General features: G+C 40.7%; 1 protein-coding gene across 2 annotated transcripts in view; it reads right to left on the bottom strand.

The window, feature by feature from the left end:
* Nucleotides 1–1,601: 1,601 nt before the first annotated feature.
* Nucleotides 1,602–18,173, bottom strand: part of si:dkey-183c6.8 (protein O-GlcNAcase) — an 18,034-nt gene continuing 1,462 nt past the window's right edge. Inside the window, exons 1-17 of one of the 2 annotated variants that reach the window (XM_027278205.1) lie at nucleotides 16,386–16,471; nucleotides 14,332–14,383; nucleotides 11,990–12,087; nucleotides 11,111–11,241; nucleotides 10,840–11,011; nucleotides 10,623–10,721; nucleotides 9,022–9,291; nucleotides 7,946–8,032; nucleotides 7,293–7,768; nucleotides 7,001–7,175; nucleotides 6,000–6,056; nucleotides 5,514–5,599; nucleotides 5,230–5,334; nucleotides 4,766–4,857; nucleotides 4,467–4,656; nucleotides 3,213–3,372; nucleotides 1,602–2,132 (exon numbers count right to left, since the gene is read on the bottom strand). In XM_027278205.1, coding sequence (XP_027134006.1) covers nucleotides 1,996–2,132; nucleotides 3,213–3,372; nucleotides 4,467–4,656; nucleotides 4,766–4,857; nucleotides 5,230–5,334; nucleotides 5,514–5,599; nucleotides 6,000–6,056; nucleotides 7,001–7,175; nucleotides 7,293–7,768; nucleotides 7,946–8,032; nucleotides 9,022–9,291; nucleotides 10,623–10,721; nucleotides 10,840–11,011; nucleotides 11,111–11,241; nucleotides 11,990–12,087; nucleotides 14,332–14,383; nucleotides 16,386–16,425 — 2,427 coding nt within the window. In that variant the 5' untranslated portion in view covers nucleotides 16,426–16,471 and the 3' untranslated portion in view covers nucleotides 1,602–1,995. Of the gene's footprint in view, nucleotides 2,133–3,212; nucleotides 3,373–4,466; nucleotides 4,657–4,765; nucleotides 4,858–5,229; nucleotides 5,335–5,513; nucleotides 5,600–5,999; nucleotides 6,057–7,000; nucleotides 7,176–7,292; nucleotides 7,769–7,945; nucleotides 8,033–9,021; nucleotides 9,292–10,622; nucleotides 10,722–10,839; nucleotides 11,012–11,110; nucleotides 11,242–11,989; nucleotides 12,088–14,331; nucleotides 14,384–16,385; nucleotides 16,472–18,173 lie in introns of those variants that run through there. The other variant, XM_027278206.1, reaches the window with a different exon arrangement.

Genomic DNA, 18,173 nt, shown 5'->3' with positions numbered 1-18,173 from the left:
TGACTGCATGTGTGTGTGTGTGTGTGTGTGTGTGTGTTCATTATGGTTAAGAATAAAGGCAGACTAACACAGCTGTCTTAGTTGGCATGTTTGCACACACTCACACACACTCTGTACCCATGTTAAGTACCCACACATACACCACACATACTCATTGGTGATGTTTACAGTATCTGACAATGAAATGCAGGAGAGGTATCTATTATATCCAATTGAACCAAGTGTAAACTTCAGATCAGTGTAGTGTGTTTGTATGTGTGTGTGTGTTTATATTATATTTTATATATCCTATCTGTTTGCATGATTGTCATCATGCACAGAAATCTGACTAAATAAATAGTTTTCTGAAGTTTAGAGTGCATGCACTTGCATTGTGTTTTCTCCTAACACTTTATAGCTATAATGGCTGAGAAAGGTCCAATGAAAGTGAAAATCTTTATTAATGTAGCCATGTTAGAGCATTCCATTAAAATTATAAATGCATGTTTGAGTCTATGTCAGTATACTCCTACTTTGTGAACAGTCACACAGTTTTTTGTTCTTCATGCATAAAAACATTCATCTAAACTAAGCAAGTGTAAACAGTGACGCCGTGCCTGGGTCCGGTCTGATGTTTCACAGACTCTACTCAACCGACAGGACAGGAGCTAGAAAAACAACATCCTAACTTTTAAGAAAATAATCATCGTTTATGAACGAAGCAGAAGGAGCAGAGATCAACTGGAGCAGCTTGAACGTGGTTGTGCACAGCAGGGGATTGTTTCATGTCAGCTTAAAGGAATTATTTGCTTTCTTGATGTTAGAAGAGGATCAATACCACTCTCGTGTCTAAATATGACACTATAAAGAGTGGAAACGGGAAACAGCTAGCCTGGCTCTGTCCAAAGATAACATGTTGCCTACCAACACCTCTAAAGCTCATTACCACGCTATAACTCGTTTGATTAATCTGTACAAATAACTGTGTCTCTACTGGTTGCCTGGCAACCACAGAATAACAACTCCAGGAAGTTAGTGCGCCTGGCTGAGAAAGAATCCAGCACAAAACCTCCTGTAAGATCACAACATGTGGTTTTTACGCTTTGGTTTTTGAAGGTTTAAGACATGCACCTCTGCAGGTCAGCCAAAAAGAGCAGCTCTGAGGCCTTCTTATTTTGATTAGTAAGTTTTAAATGAATAAAATGTCTATATAGTGTAATCCATCTATCTATCATCTATCTTTCAAGGGATAATTTAATGGATTACTACTGGAAATATGCTGCTGTATGGTTTATGTAATCACACACTCGTTGCACACTGGAAAAGATATTTAGTTCCCACTTATTTTCACTTGAATCTGCTTGACTTGAAACATCTTGTACAGATGATATGGGGAATGTGTTAGCAAACAGCTGCATGTCCAGCTGGTGCGGAGCAGCATTAGTATACAGTATGTGTTTCTGCCCACCTGGTGTATGTAAGCCCAATATGTACCTTCCAGCTGTTTTTGGTCATATATTTGGTAAAATATTGATTATAGCCGCTTTGACAACGTTGTAGCTGCTGTGGTCGACTGCTCTGCTCACATCTCAAACTATTCGGTTGTTGACTTCCTTGTAATGTTATCATCCATAGCCAGCAGTAGAATCGGAGACAGATTAGCACAGCTTTGCTGAATGTTTAGCAAAGCTTGTTCTGTTTTTTAAATCTCCCAGAAATCTCTGGGTTCATCCCGATTACTGCTGCACAGACTCAAAGGAATCCGGGATTGTCCTTTTAAAAAGTTTTTCCTCTCTTGACAGAGCAAATACAGATCCTGCTTTGCAGAGCTTAGCCGTCTCTAATCTGTGCTGTACCCACTGTGTTCCTAACATCTTTCTGTGTGTGTAAGTGCCTTTGTGTATCTACTGTATGGGTGCAAGTGTCTTTATGTGTTTCTGGTGGTGTGTATGTGTGACTGTGCGCTCTGTGTGTGTGTGTGTGTGTGTGTGTGTGTGTGTGTGTGTGTGTTCATGTTCAGAGCAGCCTCCCTAACACCACTCCCTCTCTGCTCCTTGCTTCTCCTCTGAGGATCTCCAGGAAGCCCAGTTTTGTCAGGAACTCCAGCCTCTGACGGTCTGTCGGCTGCACCTCGCAGAACACGCCCTGAGAACCTACACACACGGAAAGGAATGGCCACAAAACAGATATTATCATACTGTATGTAAAGGACCACACTAGTCCTTTGTATGTGTTTTGTTTTGTTTGAGTAAAACTATTTAAATTTGTCTTGTTCATATTATGTCTCAAGAAAAATCTAATTTTAAATTATTAAATAATGCTTCTATTTTATGTGTGCTTAAAATAATTGTTATGTTGTGAGCGATGTTGTGTGTATGAACCTTGTATGGACTTAGATGGGTATGGGTGTTGAATGAATTTTGTCCTTGAGTGACACCGTAGCTCCAGAAGAGGGAGACAGGTAAAGGTAAACCCACAGGTGTTGGTAATTAGGAAGCTGCTTTGTTTGAGCCTGAGTCACAAAAAGTTTGTTCTCCAGGCTCCAGCTTAAACTTTTACTTAATTTGCACAAAAAGGGACTGTGACGCCTGTTTAAACAGAAGAAAACATCATGAACATTTAAGCATCCTTGGTGAGCGCAGTGAGGTATGTTTGTTTGGTTATTTTGTCTATTTGAAATATTGTATCTTTGTAACGTGAGTTTGTATTATTATGTATGCAATACTTTGATTGAATGAACGCTTGTTTTAATATTGATGCAAAATTATGTTTGTACTGTGAAGACTGTATGGTGACTTGGTTTTATGTTTGTATACCCTGACACACAGTTTTCACGGTGCTATGGTGAACCTGATTCTGCTGAAACTAAAATAAAGAACACCTTAAGCATCAGTCGAGACTCTCTTTGGGGATCCAAGGGCTGCTACACTGTATAAAACAATAAACCATACAGAAGGTAGTCTGTCACAGATAATATGAAAACTGCAGGATTTCAACATCAAGAATTGATATCAGCTCTCCAGCAGTAAATCCCTGCTCATACTGTAGTATGTGAAGTGACAACACTACTTCATACAGGATATGAATGCTGCACAGAGGTGGAGGTGTGAATATTTTCCACAACTCAAACACAATGTCAAATTTGAGCATTAATAGTCCTTTTGGTATTTTATTTTTCTAAGTTTAAAGCTAATCACGCACACTTATACAATGACTCGACACAATGTTCTTACCATTGGCCTTGAGTGCAGTGAGAAGGGCGGTGAGCAGGGTGCGGCTGACACTGATGTCCACAAGCTCAGGAAGGGCGTCCAGTCGCAGCTGAGAGGGGAAGTGATAGAGGAGAGAGTCTGGGTACTCACCCTGGTCCTCCTCCATCAGCTGAATCAAATCCTACACAGAGAAGGACAAAGAGACACACAAAGACATTCTCATTCACATGTGATGATGGGTTATGTCCTGGAAGATCATTTTGATTTCAATTTTTCAATGTAAGGTTGTGGAAAAGGGTGCCACAGTCCTATGTTGTTGTAGTTTCAAATAGCGGTCACTAGATGTTACTAATAGGACACATTTGACTGATCATACCTCATTAGACTTTCAAGTCACCAAGCAACCTAACAACATAATTACAGTCTAAAGAATAATCACCATCATAAATGCAAATTTCACCAATTTATTTTGAGCATGCATAGTTTTATTTTGTAGATGACTCTAATTAGTGTAGTCTGTTTTTCCTGGAATGAAACCCGCAAGCAGGGCGGTTTTCTCTATCTAGTTTTCAAGCCATCAAACATATATTAAGGTATTATATTTATTTATATATTAAAGTTTGATTAGCATTAATCCTATGGTCTGAACAAGTCCCCATGTTTAATGAAGCAGGAACACACACCATTCCACTGTAAACCTTTTTCTACCTTCATACACCTGTGGCTGCAGTGTGAATGATAGTCATCCAAAGTAGTTCAGTGTGCACCATGACGCACAGAGTGGGCAGATGAATCCTCCACAGATGTCAAGGACTGACTGTCCCTGTTGCTCATCACCGGTTCTGTCTCTTTGCCTAAGATCACTCAACTGTTTGTCATGATAGGCAACAACAACAAGACACATTACCTCCTGTTATTAATGTGTCTTATAAATCAAGAGGAAAATAATAATTTGACTGGTCATGACTGATGCTTACCCTGACCATAACTGCACAAAAAAAAAGAGTCCAATCTGTGTGTATATGAGGCTTAATCTGTTTCTGTGTGTGTCATTGGCATTGTTCACCTGAGTGTGCCACCAACTTCCCAGTGGGTTATTAATCCATCACAGAGGGACCCAGATGGTAAAACTGCAGGTACAGATATGTCTAAACATTTGTGTGCTTCGATAACACTTTGTGTGTGTGTGTGTGTGTGTGTATGTGAATCCTCCTGTGCTCTTCAGAATGACACGATATTTATAAACAGAAGATGACTTCTTCTTCATATATTCACCTGTGTGTTGGGGTGTGTGTTGCCTCCTTTGTGTGGATATTTGTCCCTCATTGCAGGCATCCAGCTGGCCTGGCACCGCTTGGCAAAGGAGCGAACATCTAAGATTCCCAACACGCAACCACACACACCCAGCTCATCCTCCAGGATGAAGCTGTACTCGGGACACAACGCCAGGCACGGCCCGAGACATCTATAAGAAAAGAAAAGACATTACTATCTAAAAAATATATGTGAATATAGTATGCTGGTGTGATAAATATGGTTAGCAAGGAAGATGATTACTACTCTCAAACACACACCTGTCTCCTATGATATCTGGGTGAGCAATACTGGACTCTTGGCCACCCTGAGTCCTCAGGTGGAGTTGGCGCACCATCCGATACAACTCTAACTACACACACACACACAAACAAAATGATTATTGTTTAGAGATATGGTTGTGATTTCATGCCCCAGTCTATTAGGTCATATGTTTCCTCTTATCAATGTCTAAAAAATCTAAATTACAAATCTAACAATCCCTAACAATCAGGTTCCTTTACAAACTCTGTTTATTTCTAAGTTGTTTTTCTAAAGAGGCAAGCAGTGTGGTTTCCCCAGCAGGTACACTAAAGTCTTATGCAGTCAGTGTGTATTCTGTAGCTATACAAATATTCACAAATATCCCCCAACTTTCCCTACCTTCGATGCATACTTGATAATCCGTGAATTATCCTATCATTATATGTGAAACAATAACGTGTGTGGGTGTATCTCCTTCTACCTTGTCCTTGCTGTGGTAGGGCCTGATGTTATAGAGACGAGAGGTAGGGAAGAGAGGAGGAGGATGAGTGAAGAGTTCACTGCTGTTGCCTATCGGGAGAAGCATCTACACACACACACACACACACACACACACACACACATACAGTACACAAAGACAAACACACGTTGCAGTTATGAGGTCCGAATTTCAATGTCATGTATTATGAAGAATTGCACATATACACAGTAACAAAACAGGAGGAGGTATTTACAGTATTAGTAGAAAATATGATACAAACACACCTGCACCTCCCCAGACACACCCCCTTTGAACACCCATGGCTCTGACTCCACTCCCAGTAGGTCCGCCCCTGAGGATTTTCCACACCCTACCACAGACAAGACCCAAATGTCAGTCTGGTGACATTTTGTGGTTAGAGCCAATGAAATGCCAAGATGGTTGCTAGTGCAAATGTAAAATGATCACACAGTTAAATCAGCTTTAAATATTCATGCCGGCATAAAAGTTCTGTGTTTTACAGCATTACCGCGCCTCAAGATATGCTGGTTTTTATGCTGCCGCCATAAATATTTGAACCACAACTGGTGGTTTAGTCCTCACTGCACTTATCTGCTGCACTCCACTAAGCTAAAGCTGAAAATTAATGATTGGATGTTGGGTTTAGAGTGGAAAAGTTTCAGACTCATGTTATTTGTGCAGCAGAGGCGACGGCAAGAGATATTTCAGGCAAAGATAAGACAAAGAGCTTAGAGTTCATGTCTACTTACAGTGGAAGCAGTTCTTCCAAGTGCCCAGGGTGGAGCTGTCGCTCAACACTCGTCCATCTGAGTGAGAAAAGTGAGGGGGTGGGGATGTTAGATTATAGTATATAGTATAGTCTTTCAGACACGTGACAATGGCACACAGCGTGACAATGGCACACAGCGCTCTCAAACCTATTATTTCCAATAGCTTGAACTGCACCACAACGGCTATTCACAGCGTTCAACCAGAATGAACTTTAAACCCAGCAGCGAACACAGCCAAATCACATTGTGTTTGAAAGCCCCATAATGAAGAAGTATAGCTCTTCCAGTCTGCATGTTGAAGATACTGAACCCCAAACTGTTCCTGATGGATGTCCCATCGTGGGTGTATGCATAAGAATGTCCCACCTTTCCACCTTGCATGGCAGCTAATGCCATGAGTGTATGAATGTGTGTGTGTGAATGGGTGAATGAGATATGTGATGTAGTAAAAAACTAAAAAGCTGCTATATAAGTACAGTCCTTTTCACATTTATAGTATAGTGGGTGTATTCATAATAGGAAGATGATTTATTGTTTATTGTTTATTTATTTACTGTTGTTGAATCCTGAAAACTGGCTCAAGAACCAGAGGTAATTCAGTAGAAAAGACAAGACATCTTGCTGTCACATTTTAAGCATAATGGATATATGCGTGTGTGCTATGTGAGTTAATGTGACTTTGTTGCAGGCTGATTAAAAGAAACTTAAATTAGATTCCAGCAATCTCAGTTAATTTTAAATCAAAATGTTGTAGTATATGTTTTTAAAATAATTCCTCTACGTACCACTAGAGACAGGTCATGTACACATACTATAGTTTGAGAACCAGTAGTATAGGAGATCAAAGCATAGCAAGTACACTAGTAGTAGTAGTAGTAGTAGTAGTAGTAGTAATAGTATACAGTACTACAATAACATAGAACACATTATATTATTCTGTATCCCCATAGTTTCCTGCTTCCATCTCTCTTTATACTCACCCAGCCAGCATATGAAAGCTTTTGCCACCAAAGCCATGTTCCTCAGGTCCCACACATAAGGGTAAAGGTCATAGAGCACAGCCCTGTTGGCCCCACCCACCACACTGCAGTGAAGCTGTGCTATGTCTTCACACAGGGACAGGAACCTGGAGGCCCGACCTCGCCACTCATCAATCTGAGGACATGTTCGCATAATGGGTAAGTACCAAAGATGTGCTTCTTCTCACTCACATTCATCAATCAAACAATTCAAATGTCATCAACATGAAATGTACACAAAACACACACTGACCTTCTGAGGCGGCGCCTTCTTGCTGTTCGTGCCGACAAGGTGGCAATTTGTTTTCAGCCAGGTCAGGTCCTGCAGCAGTTTCTGGGCAGACGGACCATGCTCGTGAGGCAGATAATGAAGACCAACCAACAGCCGCACCTGGGATTCGCTGAGAAGGCCCTTCCCACCACAGCCTCCCCGACCCTGGGCCTTCTGTGCCCTGCCTCCACCTGAAGGTGCTCCGGGCCTGGATCCTGGAGGTTGGTGATTGGGTTGACTAGGATGGTTTGACCTCTTCTTCTCCCCATCCTGTGCCTCCCTCTCCCCGTTAACCTTAGTGGGTGACGATGGGGGTGAGCTGGAGTTCAGGGGGAAAACAGGAAGTTTGGCCACGGTAGAGGTTCCTCTCAAAGTGGAAGGGCAGTCAGATCTGTCAGGAGTTTTGCAGCGAGATGCCGTAGCAGAGGAACGCTGGTCCGCTCGCGTGCTCTGCCGACCTGTTATGATTTTAAAAAAATACATATTATGTTTGAAGTACACATTAAACACTGTGGCCACAAGACATTTTTGTTGGACAAACCTCAACATATGCAGCCAATAATATACTGCTATAAATTTAACTGGTCCATGTCAACGCACACATACAAGCGCAGAAACACATCATAACATTTTACCTGCTTGTAGTGGTTGGTTGAGTTCCTCCATCCAATCATGTAGTGCAGCAGACAGAGCTCTATCAGGACAGTATTCACACTCCTCATCTAGAGCAGAAAAAACATTGTGTATTATACATGAGGATACAAATTAAAACTGTAAAAACTGTACTGATGTATCATCTCCCTCCACCCTCAACCCCCATCGTGCCACCATTAAAATTCCATGTCTATTTCCATCCACATCACACATCGCTTCAGCCGGCCCTTTATCTCTTCCCTGTTGCCTCCACTGAGGGACTTTCCTCTCTTCTCATTTCTTCCTTCATCATACCACACAATTATCCCTCCATCACCACTACAGTGTTTTTTCTCTCCATCCAACTGCCTTGTTTGCTCTTACTTTCTGTGGTGGTATTCACATGTAATTTACTGTCACGGCAAAATGAATGCATTAAATATAATCCAAATGTCAAATTAATGATGAAATGGGTATTACAGCTCCACCCAAAAATTTTTCAAGAAAACTTCACATATAAAATCCCAAGACTAAAATAAAATGAAACAGACTGAATCGGAAAGCTATGGTCTATTAGCAATATCTGTAAATAGATCCCTTTTGCTGTAAGAATAGATGAAGATTGATTAAATTTGTGGATTGTTAAAGGTGAATTGTAATTTTTAATATTTTATTGCTGAAGGTTTATTGAGTAAATTTGTCATGTCATGCTTCTGAGTCTGCCATGTTGCACTGGCATGTTTCTACAGTAGCCCAGAGTGGACAAACCACACTAGCTCTTGACAGGGGATTTCATGTTTTACACTGGACCTTTAATCCCTAAAAGTTAATTGATTTTGTAGGTAATATAACACAACATTTCTGCCTGGTGGTTAAAATTGTGTTAGTTGCCAAGCAACACTGGCTTATTAAAAATGTCTCCAGGAAGCAATGGGACAAAATGTGCATGGCTCTGGCCTGGCAGAACCAATATTAGTTCATTAACTGGGGACATCTCCTGTCTCGTCACAGCTCCTTCCAACTGCTCATTAATCCCATTGCCTTCCTGCCTCATCCTTCCCTCCACCAATCACCATACCTTTCCTCTCTTCTTTCTCAGCTCGGTACCAGCTTCCGAGCGTATGGAGAGGGATGTAGTTAGCTTCAAACTCGCAGTTGGGGTTGAGCAACAGGCCTCGGAGGTGGCTCCTTAGCTGAGGCTCTCTGCCTTTAAAGGGCCCCAGGAAGAGACGCCTGGAGTCGTAGTCATTAGCGTGCAGGTTGTCCCAGATAAGTGGAGGGCGCTGGAGGACAGACTCCACCTCAGCCAGGCAGTGTACAGACAGTTTCCTGGAGATGACCTTACTGCCTGTGGAGAGTAAAGGGAAGTGGTTAATAAATGGAAGCCTAAAGGTTTAACGAACAGACTTTGTGTAATTAAATCTGAGGAAGACAACAGGAGCCTAATATGAATGGGTTGTTCTCTCCACTTTCAGACCAATCTGTTTATTTGAACTTTGAAGTTACTTTTTTAATTATGGTTCTTTACACAAGAATAATAGTAAAAACATAATACCACTAATAACAACATATCAGGTAACCATAAGTCAAGTGTGTTCCGAGAACAGAAGTGGTATAGCAAGGTGAACTGGCTTCTCCAGAATATTAAATGCTTTACGGAATAGGTGGAAAATCAGGTGTCACAAGATGCTTATATGTTCCCGACACAGTTCTCACACAGGTGCATGTTTTCTATAATATTTTGCATGCCGAGCTGTTGTCTTTGTTCAAAAAGGATTCCTGTGAGTGCTTCTGTTGCAAGCAAATCAAATCAAAGCAATCAAATATGGATATGTTACTGTCTCCACATGTTTTCCACAGTGAAGAGGTCATGGAAAGTTGGATAACAGACAAGTTCATCACAAAAAGGTTGCAGATCCAAAGAAACTACATAAAAATGCAATAAAGTTCACTAATAATGTTTGGACCAAAGAAAACAAGGCCACTAAATCTGCAGCATGACCTAACTTCCTTTCAACTTTATTTTGACACGTTTTACAAGTCAATATAAGCACCCACTGTACGTGTGACCTGTGCTTGCAATTTAGTCAGCAGTTTTCAAGCGACAGTCATTTGTGGAACACGACGTTGCCATTGTTTTCAATAACATAAGCATGAAATCACCTTTAAGAATGGTGGTAGGAAAAACAACCATAAAAGGTGCAACTCTCGATGTTACATGTTAATGAAAAAGTACATGTTTATTCATGCTTCAGCGTCTACAGCTTCTGACAGGAGAAAAATAAAGACACAATCAAAAAGTGAACTAAACGAGAAAAAGAGATAATGTGTGTACCTATTGTACTTCCTTATGTGTGTGGGTGGATTTGCACTTAAATCATCTTCGGAGGATGATTTGTGTGGTTTTGTGCCTGCACTCTATTTGCATGTGTACGTGTTTTGCCAGTGTGTGTGTGTGTGTGTGTGTGTAAGTGTGTGCTGTTACTAAGCAAGAGATTGCAGGTCAACTAATGAGGCTAAAGCACAGAAGAGAAGAGACTGTGAAACTGACAGACTGTGGTTTATGTCGGCACAAATACAGCCATTTTATACAGTGTAGTAAAATAAGACAGCTTAAATGTTTCATTCTTATCAATTATAATAAATAAAGATTTCATATTTATGCTGTTTGTGTCTCACCTGTCCATACTACGGTTATGTCGGGCAGCAGGTCTTCGCCAACAGTCTGCAGGTAGGGAGACTTTGATATGCTGGGAGAACACAGAGAACCACAGTACTCTACAGGGAGCGATAAAGAGAAGTATACTTTATCATCAAGATTCATGGACGGGCAAGTAAAAATGTCACCTATTAAATTTTACAAATAGTCCAATTCAATTCCGTTTGGCACTCGTACCTGTAGGGCAGAATAGGAAGACAGGTGGTTCCCCCAAGAACCGATAGATCTCATTCGTTACAGTGACCTGAGCATGGGCGAAAGAAGAAAAGGCCTCGCTGTCGGCCTGACACATGGAGTGATCGATGTCATCAAACAGAATGGCAAATGCCTGGCAACCCAAGTCTGATACCTGCAGACAGAGATGAGGTTGTTCATCAGAGAGGAAAAGACAGATCACAGAGGCTCAGCTAGAAAATAAAGAAAAGTTACAGTATCTTGTGTCACATACCTGTCTCAACTTGCGTTTCAGTAGTGTCAGGTCACAGGAAGAAGAGAAGACGATGTCCTGACCAGGAGAGAGGGCATAAACAAACCTCAGCCCTCTCGACTTGGCCTCTACTATGAGAGTACGCAACTGACCTAAGGGCAGGAGGAGAAAAATGTTGAAACACTCCGGCCTATCTAACTACAGATGTCTGAGAACAATAAACATTACCAGACTCTTCATATAACACGAATGCGTCTCTCTAATCTCAATTTTATGTGTCATTGTGGGAATTCAGCTTTCTCTAAATGACCATACAGTCTTCCAGGGTACTATAAAAATAATATAATGGGCAACATAAAAACTGTTGAAGCCTTTTAATGAAATATACCCTCCAACTAAATTCCTGGAGCAGATCTGATCCCAAAACAAGTCTAGTCTAGTCTGCAGTCAGTTTGCAGCATTTAGTTCAAGTCTTTGGCCTCAAACCATAAAAACTTAAAGGGGCACCCCAACAATTTAGCATTGTGCTTGCATTGTCAGATTTGTGATGGACAGTCTGAAAAAAGGAAACCAAACATTTTGTTGCTTTTAATTTCTTGCATTTTTCTTCTTTGCCAAAACATGACGCCTACATTATCCACGATGCAATTCTCAGTTGCAGATTCAGGTGTGTTTTGCTGGTAGTAGCTAATCAAACAGCTATCCTCTGCGTCAGAGATGAGGCCCACTTCTTTCTACCTTCACAACCCCAGATTTGTTTTTAATTTTTAAACGTGTCATCTTCAGCCCGATGTGACGCTGATTCAGGAGACATCACTTTTATCAGTATACTCCCCAACAACTGTAAACAGACCTGGATGTGCCAAATAGATAGATTTACAGATGGATGAATGTTCTTACCCTCCTCTTCGGGAGAGTAGACTTCTCTCCACAACAGTCTGTGTTTTAGATCATCTTTTGGGCCGTACAGGTACGTGTTCAACCCCCAATGCTGCATCCTGGCACAAAAAGACATGGTCAAGGGAGGAAAGAGCAGTTTTAAGTGATTTTATTACTAAATCTGAGAATCTGCAACAAGAAAATGAAAGTCAGATAAAAAGGTTTACTAAAGGTTTTATATATAAAACAAGAGCAAAAACTTTGTAGTTCTTCTTTATATTTTCTACAATTTTCAATGTTATTTATAATATTATTAATGAATCTCTTTCACAATTTGAAGCCATATCTTTAGCTCATGTACTCTAGGAGCCCTGTAGAGAAACTTGAGGAGCTAACAGAGAGGACATAAGCAGGGAAAGAAAAAAAAAACAAAAACAGAAAAACTACAAGCAACAAGAAAAGGTCCACTGTATTGATCGTAGGGCTACATGGCTGCCTCAGTTACAGGAAATGACCTCCTGAATTATAAATAGTGCATAGTACTAGGAGTAACAATATCTGCATGAAACACACACACAAAAACATGATTATTTCTCTCTCTCTCTCTCTCTCTGGACATGAACCAGCTCTTGTCTTCCTTGTTATTTGTGGGTGGACACTGTCCTCACTCTCTCACTGCTTCATTTCCTGGACAGATGGTGCATAAGTCGCCTCCACAAAAGCTGCAACCTACCTCCCTCGAACACACAACCAGACACTCACACACGCGCTTACATACTGTACACACATCCACAGCCCTACTCTGCCAAACTTATGCAACACTCAGCGTATGAATTTTGCCTGCACTCCGCACTTGAGTCTAAAAAAGCCGGTCTATAAATAAACCTGGATCCCACACACTCAGCTGCTGCTACAGTGACAAAGTTTTGGAAGTCAAATTCATCCTCATAGTCTAATCATGAAGCAGAGATGGCCTCTTTGACAAAGTGTTGTTTGCTAGTTACTGCATCTATGTGTACTACAGGCATCATAAAGCATAATATATCACCTGATGTTTAGGGCCACATTATAGTGATAGGAACAGAAACAGTGTGCTCTAATGATTTGGTCTGTATATTTAAGAGCAGTGGAAAGCTGAGAGCAGAGGGAACAACTTATCTCTTGGGATGTCGTCGACTGTCACTATTGGCTGTTGTACTACAAAACTGTGTCAAGAGTTCCCAACAGGCATTTATGCAGATTTCTCTTTTGTAAGATGTGTCATCGAGAATTAATTGGGTGTCTGCTAACTACAAGGTATACACACAGGGTAAATGAAAAGGGAATGACACATTTCTTATTAGTATATTTATTTCATATTTGGCACACTGTTAATCTTCTTAAATGGCACTTTGAATGTGTGTTTTTTTGCACTTGGAAATTATCTTTTAGAATTCTACTATAGTTCAATGTCATGGAAATCACTGCGAACTGAAAGAGCTGAAAAAGCCAAAAGAGTGTGTGTCTCTTTGTGAGCTGATGAAACTGTTAATAAAATCTGTTGTGGCAGTCTCAATAAAGGAGCTGCTTTGACTTTCTTTAGTCAGGATTCAGAGAGCTTTGGTTCATGAACCTGCAGCCTCGATATTGGATTACTGTCTCTTGGGAAACTCTGTATTCACTTTTGGTTTGATTTCATATCTTGAATGTTGATTTTATCTGCTATAAATGTCTTTTGTCTACTGTTTTTATGTTGGCACTACACCAGTATCACTCCACACTTCTTTAGCCAACAACTAAAGAGTGTGGTTGTGCTGAGCAGCTCCCTGGTGTGAAGGTCTCTGCATGGAAAAAAAGATGTTGTTGCTAAATAAAGAGCCATGGGCACAGCAAAATCATCCCTCACACATAAATTCTGTATTAGCAGGACATAAATATACTGAGACCAGTTTAAGATGAGCATAACATTCTGGAGGAAACAGTAAATATTTGAATGTTTGTGTACAAAAAGAACTTATATATACTTATAATGATAATGACAAAAAAAATGCTATATCTGCTCCCTCTCCTCCTGTCATCCATGGCTGAGCCTCAGGATTGAGGATGAGGCCCCCCATTGCTATAGAGTCTTTCTGCGTCAGTGATTCCTCTCAGGTCTACCTGGCACTGAAACAGAGGCGTGCAACTGGGTTCATCCCACAGGTGTCAGGTCAGCAGCTCCTGAGCTATTCATGTGAAGAACAACAACAACACAAAAATATCCCCTCTGACCAGGTTAACAAGACAAATGTGGCACCACTGCGCTTCCATATACAATACAGTAGATGCAAGCTGTAGTTCCATTTCAGTTTAAACGCTTCATTAAAGAGTGGTGGCAGACTTACCATTGGAAGAGGACTTTCCTCTGATCCATAGACCAAGGCCTCCCATAGAAACCTGCAGAGAAACAACAAGAATGAATTGAGTGAATTTCTACAAGGCCAAGCTTCCATAACTGATCCGTTTACTGTGATAGGCTTTAATGGTTTGTGGTAATCGTTTTGATATAAGATTTTTATTTAATTATCAGTAAATAACAGTAATTATCAGTAAATGTGTAACATCAGAAATACTGTAAATCTGTAAGCTCAGAAAGGGTGGTATTCCTAAACTTTGCTGCAAATGTTCCCACACTTCATATTCAGACATGTGCATTATCACTGAATATGCACCATAGCATTCCATTGCATACATCATATCATATGGTTCTCTGTATAACGTTTTTTAGTTCAGCTTTGCGGCAATTAATCAGTTATGAGCTACTGGACACTATGCAGAGACAATCCAGTTACAGTACTGTGTGGGTACATTAACGGATGCAAGCTCTTCCACTACTTACTTGGTCACATCCCCTCTGTGTTTGGCAGAGGCATAATTCATCTCCAGCTACACTCTCCATCACATTTTCTATTTTTAGAAATGAGAGCATCTCCAGTGTCCCTCTCCCTCCTTTGTGTGTGTGGTTTTTCTTTTTGTATAAGTCTGCAATGTGTGTGCGCGCATATGTGTGTGCAGTAAGTGGGTCATAGTGAGAAGTAAATCGGACCCACAAAACATCCAGACTGCTTTCTCCTGCATGCCCGTGGGGGAATGAGAATTTTGATGTGCATGTGTATGACATACCTTTGTGTGTGTGTGCAATGCAGAGTGTTGCTTCCCGCTAAGCCAGACCCAATTACCAGCTCTGCTGGATGCCACCACATGGGACTGAGAATCATACTGATTTAAGGGGTTCCAAGAATTATTAATAAGCTGTGTGTGTGTGTGTGTGTGTGTGTGTGTAGCGGCATGATGTGTTATACTTTTATTATCATTGCCATATGAATGTCCAAAATAAAAAAACATCCCAAAGGGCTGTGAAACCGGACTGGCCGAGAATTATAGAGCTGGAAAGTAGAAACAATTAGTCAGTTGACAGAAGATGAATTGGCAACAATCTTAATAACCAATAATTGTATTTTAATACGCAAAAATTTTGGTTCCACCATCTGAAACGTGATTATGTCCATTTTATATCGCTATGAATTGCATATTTTGGTGTTTTTGGACTGGTTGTCAGACAAAGCAAAACATTTAAAGACGCCACATCTGGCTCTGTTGTAGAGCCAGATGTGGCGTGTAGACTTGTAAATTACAAAAAATGAATTTCTTTTTGTTCTTCTTTTTCACTATTTTCTGCAGTGATTAGTCTGCATGTGCTTTGTCATTTTCATATTCCATCACCACTGCTAATACAATTACCTGTTCTGTATCATCCTCATCACTATCATCACTATCATCTCCATCACTTCCAACATCATCACTACTCTTCACTGTCATTCACAGGCTCACAATGGTTCCTCTTCTTTCATTGCCTCATCATCACCAGTGTTCTTCCTCGGAGCATCTCCATCATCACCTCCTGTCACCACAGGTCATCATGTCCACCTTAATTATCAAATCAAAGATCACCTTCATCATGATCAGTCATTATCAATATCATGAGATCATCTTCACTCCCAACGTCACCATCAGATTAATCTCTATTAGTATTATCATCATCATCATCTGCATCATCATCTTCATTGCAATCAGCCATTATCGAGAGCGTTTCCTTTCCTCGGGCTGCAGCCTTTGAACCAGACATTATTGAATGCTTTTCATCGCCTGCTCTTTGATCTCCACTTCAAGCCTGGCTGGTCACCAGCACATCATCTCATAAAGACCATAACATCCTTGCTACCTCAGTGTTCATACACATACTACCACTCCCACGCCCCCCTTCACCTCCAGTAAGTGACAAAACAATGCTGAAATCTAGGTCAAACGGAGGTCTATTTAAAAGCATCTCCCCGAGGTAAGAAAAAAAAAAAATCACATGATCTGACAGGAGGTCAGTTATAAAGTCGGCCGTTTTTACCTTCCACCACCCCACAAAGAAACTGCTTCTTCTCCTCCATCCTGTCCTCGTCCCCGCTTGCCTCCCTCCGCTTCCAGTCGGCCACTAACAAGCGAGGGAAGACGAGATGCTCTCCCCGTCTGTCAGCTTAGGTACCGCGGATATTCTTCATGCTTCTCCTCGGTCTGCTTCCACCTCCTCCTCCTCCTCCTCCTTCTTCGCTCTACAATGCTGGAGCTCTCGTGGTGCGTTCAGGTGCTCAGCGGGAGCTCCCGCTTTCAAGCACTCTTGGCAGGCAGAAACAAGAAGAAGGAACATACATTCACAATTTAAATGAGTTAACTGCTGGGAATGCGAAAGTTCATTAGAAATTCAGGGGAACAATCTATTTTTATGCCAGACATTTTTCCATGGAAAGAAAAGTACAGGTGTGTCTAGTAGCCGCGCGTTAATAATACTGGCTGTATTTCATTTTGGTGAGTCACGTCTGTGACCCTGGTAGTGCGTCTACTGTCTCACTGGAAAACGCAATGCAATACAATAAACTAGTTTTTACATTTTTATTTATTTATCTATTCATTTAAATGTTTGTTAAGTTTCTATCAGTCACTGAATGATGTATTCAGTGTAGTTTTAAAAAAACACACACCTGCAATTACAGCTCACCGCCACAGGCGTCGCCATAAGCGAAACAAAGATTTTCGTTACTTTATTAATATTAATTAATTGCACCTGTGACCTTAAAGACAAATGGATATACAGACACAGCCCCTGTCATCGTTGAAGTTAGCTAGTCAACTGCCAATCTTACATACATATCCAGCTTACACAGAACAATATTATCGTCCTGTTGAAGTTGTGTTTCTGCCTACCTGACAAATGTAAGTCCAATATTCACTGACCTAGCTCTTTTTTTAAGTCCTCACCAACTCCTGAGGGGAAAATATCTCGGTTTTAGTACATTAATGTCACATTAGCAGACGTTAGTTTCCACCTGCTTTCTTAACATTCGTTGCTAACTTTGTCAACTTTGTTAGTGTTGGGAGGGTTGTGTGTATAGAATTTATTTTTACTGAGAGCCCCTTTTTCAATGAACTGTTAAACATAGGAGCTGCAGTCAGTGTTAAAAACCGTAAGTTAGGTAAAGTATTGAAAAAACAGTAGCTACTATATGTAGAAACTATAGATTAGCTAATTCTTCACATAATGCAACATTATGAAGTGTAGAGTTGAAACTATTTTTCAGATTATATAATTATAGATATTTTAGTTCATATAAGAACATATAAGAAGATGAAAAAGAAGGTAACACTATGCTAACTTTAACTTTACACTGTACAGATAAATAGATATAGACACTAGAAGCTTTCTCTGTGACCACTCATGGAAATTAGGTAGAAATAAGCTGTTAAAATAAAACAATTCTTATAATCATTCAAATAACCATCTATTTTAATGTTTACTTCTATACTAGGGTGACCATACGTCCGTATTTCCCGGGACATGTCCGTATTTCACGTCCTGTCCTGGGTGTCCCGGTTTATTTTTAGAAAATGAGGAAATGTCCCGGTTTTTGTAAAATTACTTTCATTCCGTTCCTTTCCGACACGTCTTTGCTTACATCGGACCAGTAAATCGACAGGCACTAGGACACTGCGCACGATGACGTCAGCCCTGCAGAGTCAGTGCAGGCAGCCTTCGTCAACCAGTTAGTAGACACTAGACAGCGTGGTTGTCAGTCTCCACCACCATGCCCAAGCGCAAGTGCACGTTTACAGACGAGTTACAGAAAAAATTCCCTGCATTCAG

The sequence above is a fragment of the Larimichthys crocea genome, chromosome III (assembly GCF_000972845.2).
Source record: "Larimichthys crocea isolate SSNF chromosome III, L_crocea_2.0, whole genome shotgun sequence".
Classification (NCBI taxonomy): Eukaryota; Metazoa; Chordata; class Actinopteri; family Sciaenidae; genus Larimichthys; species Larimichthys crocea.
This window is presented reverse-complemented; position numbering and strand designations above follow the sequence as displayed.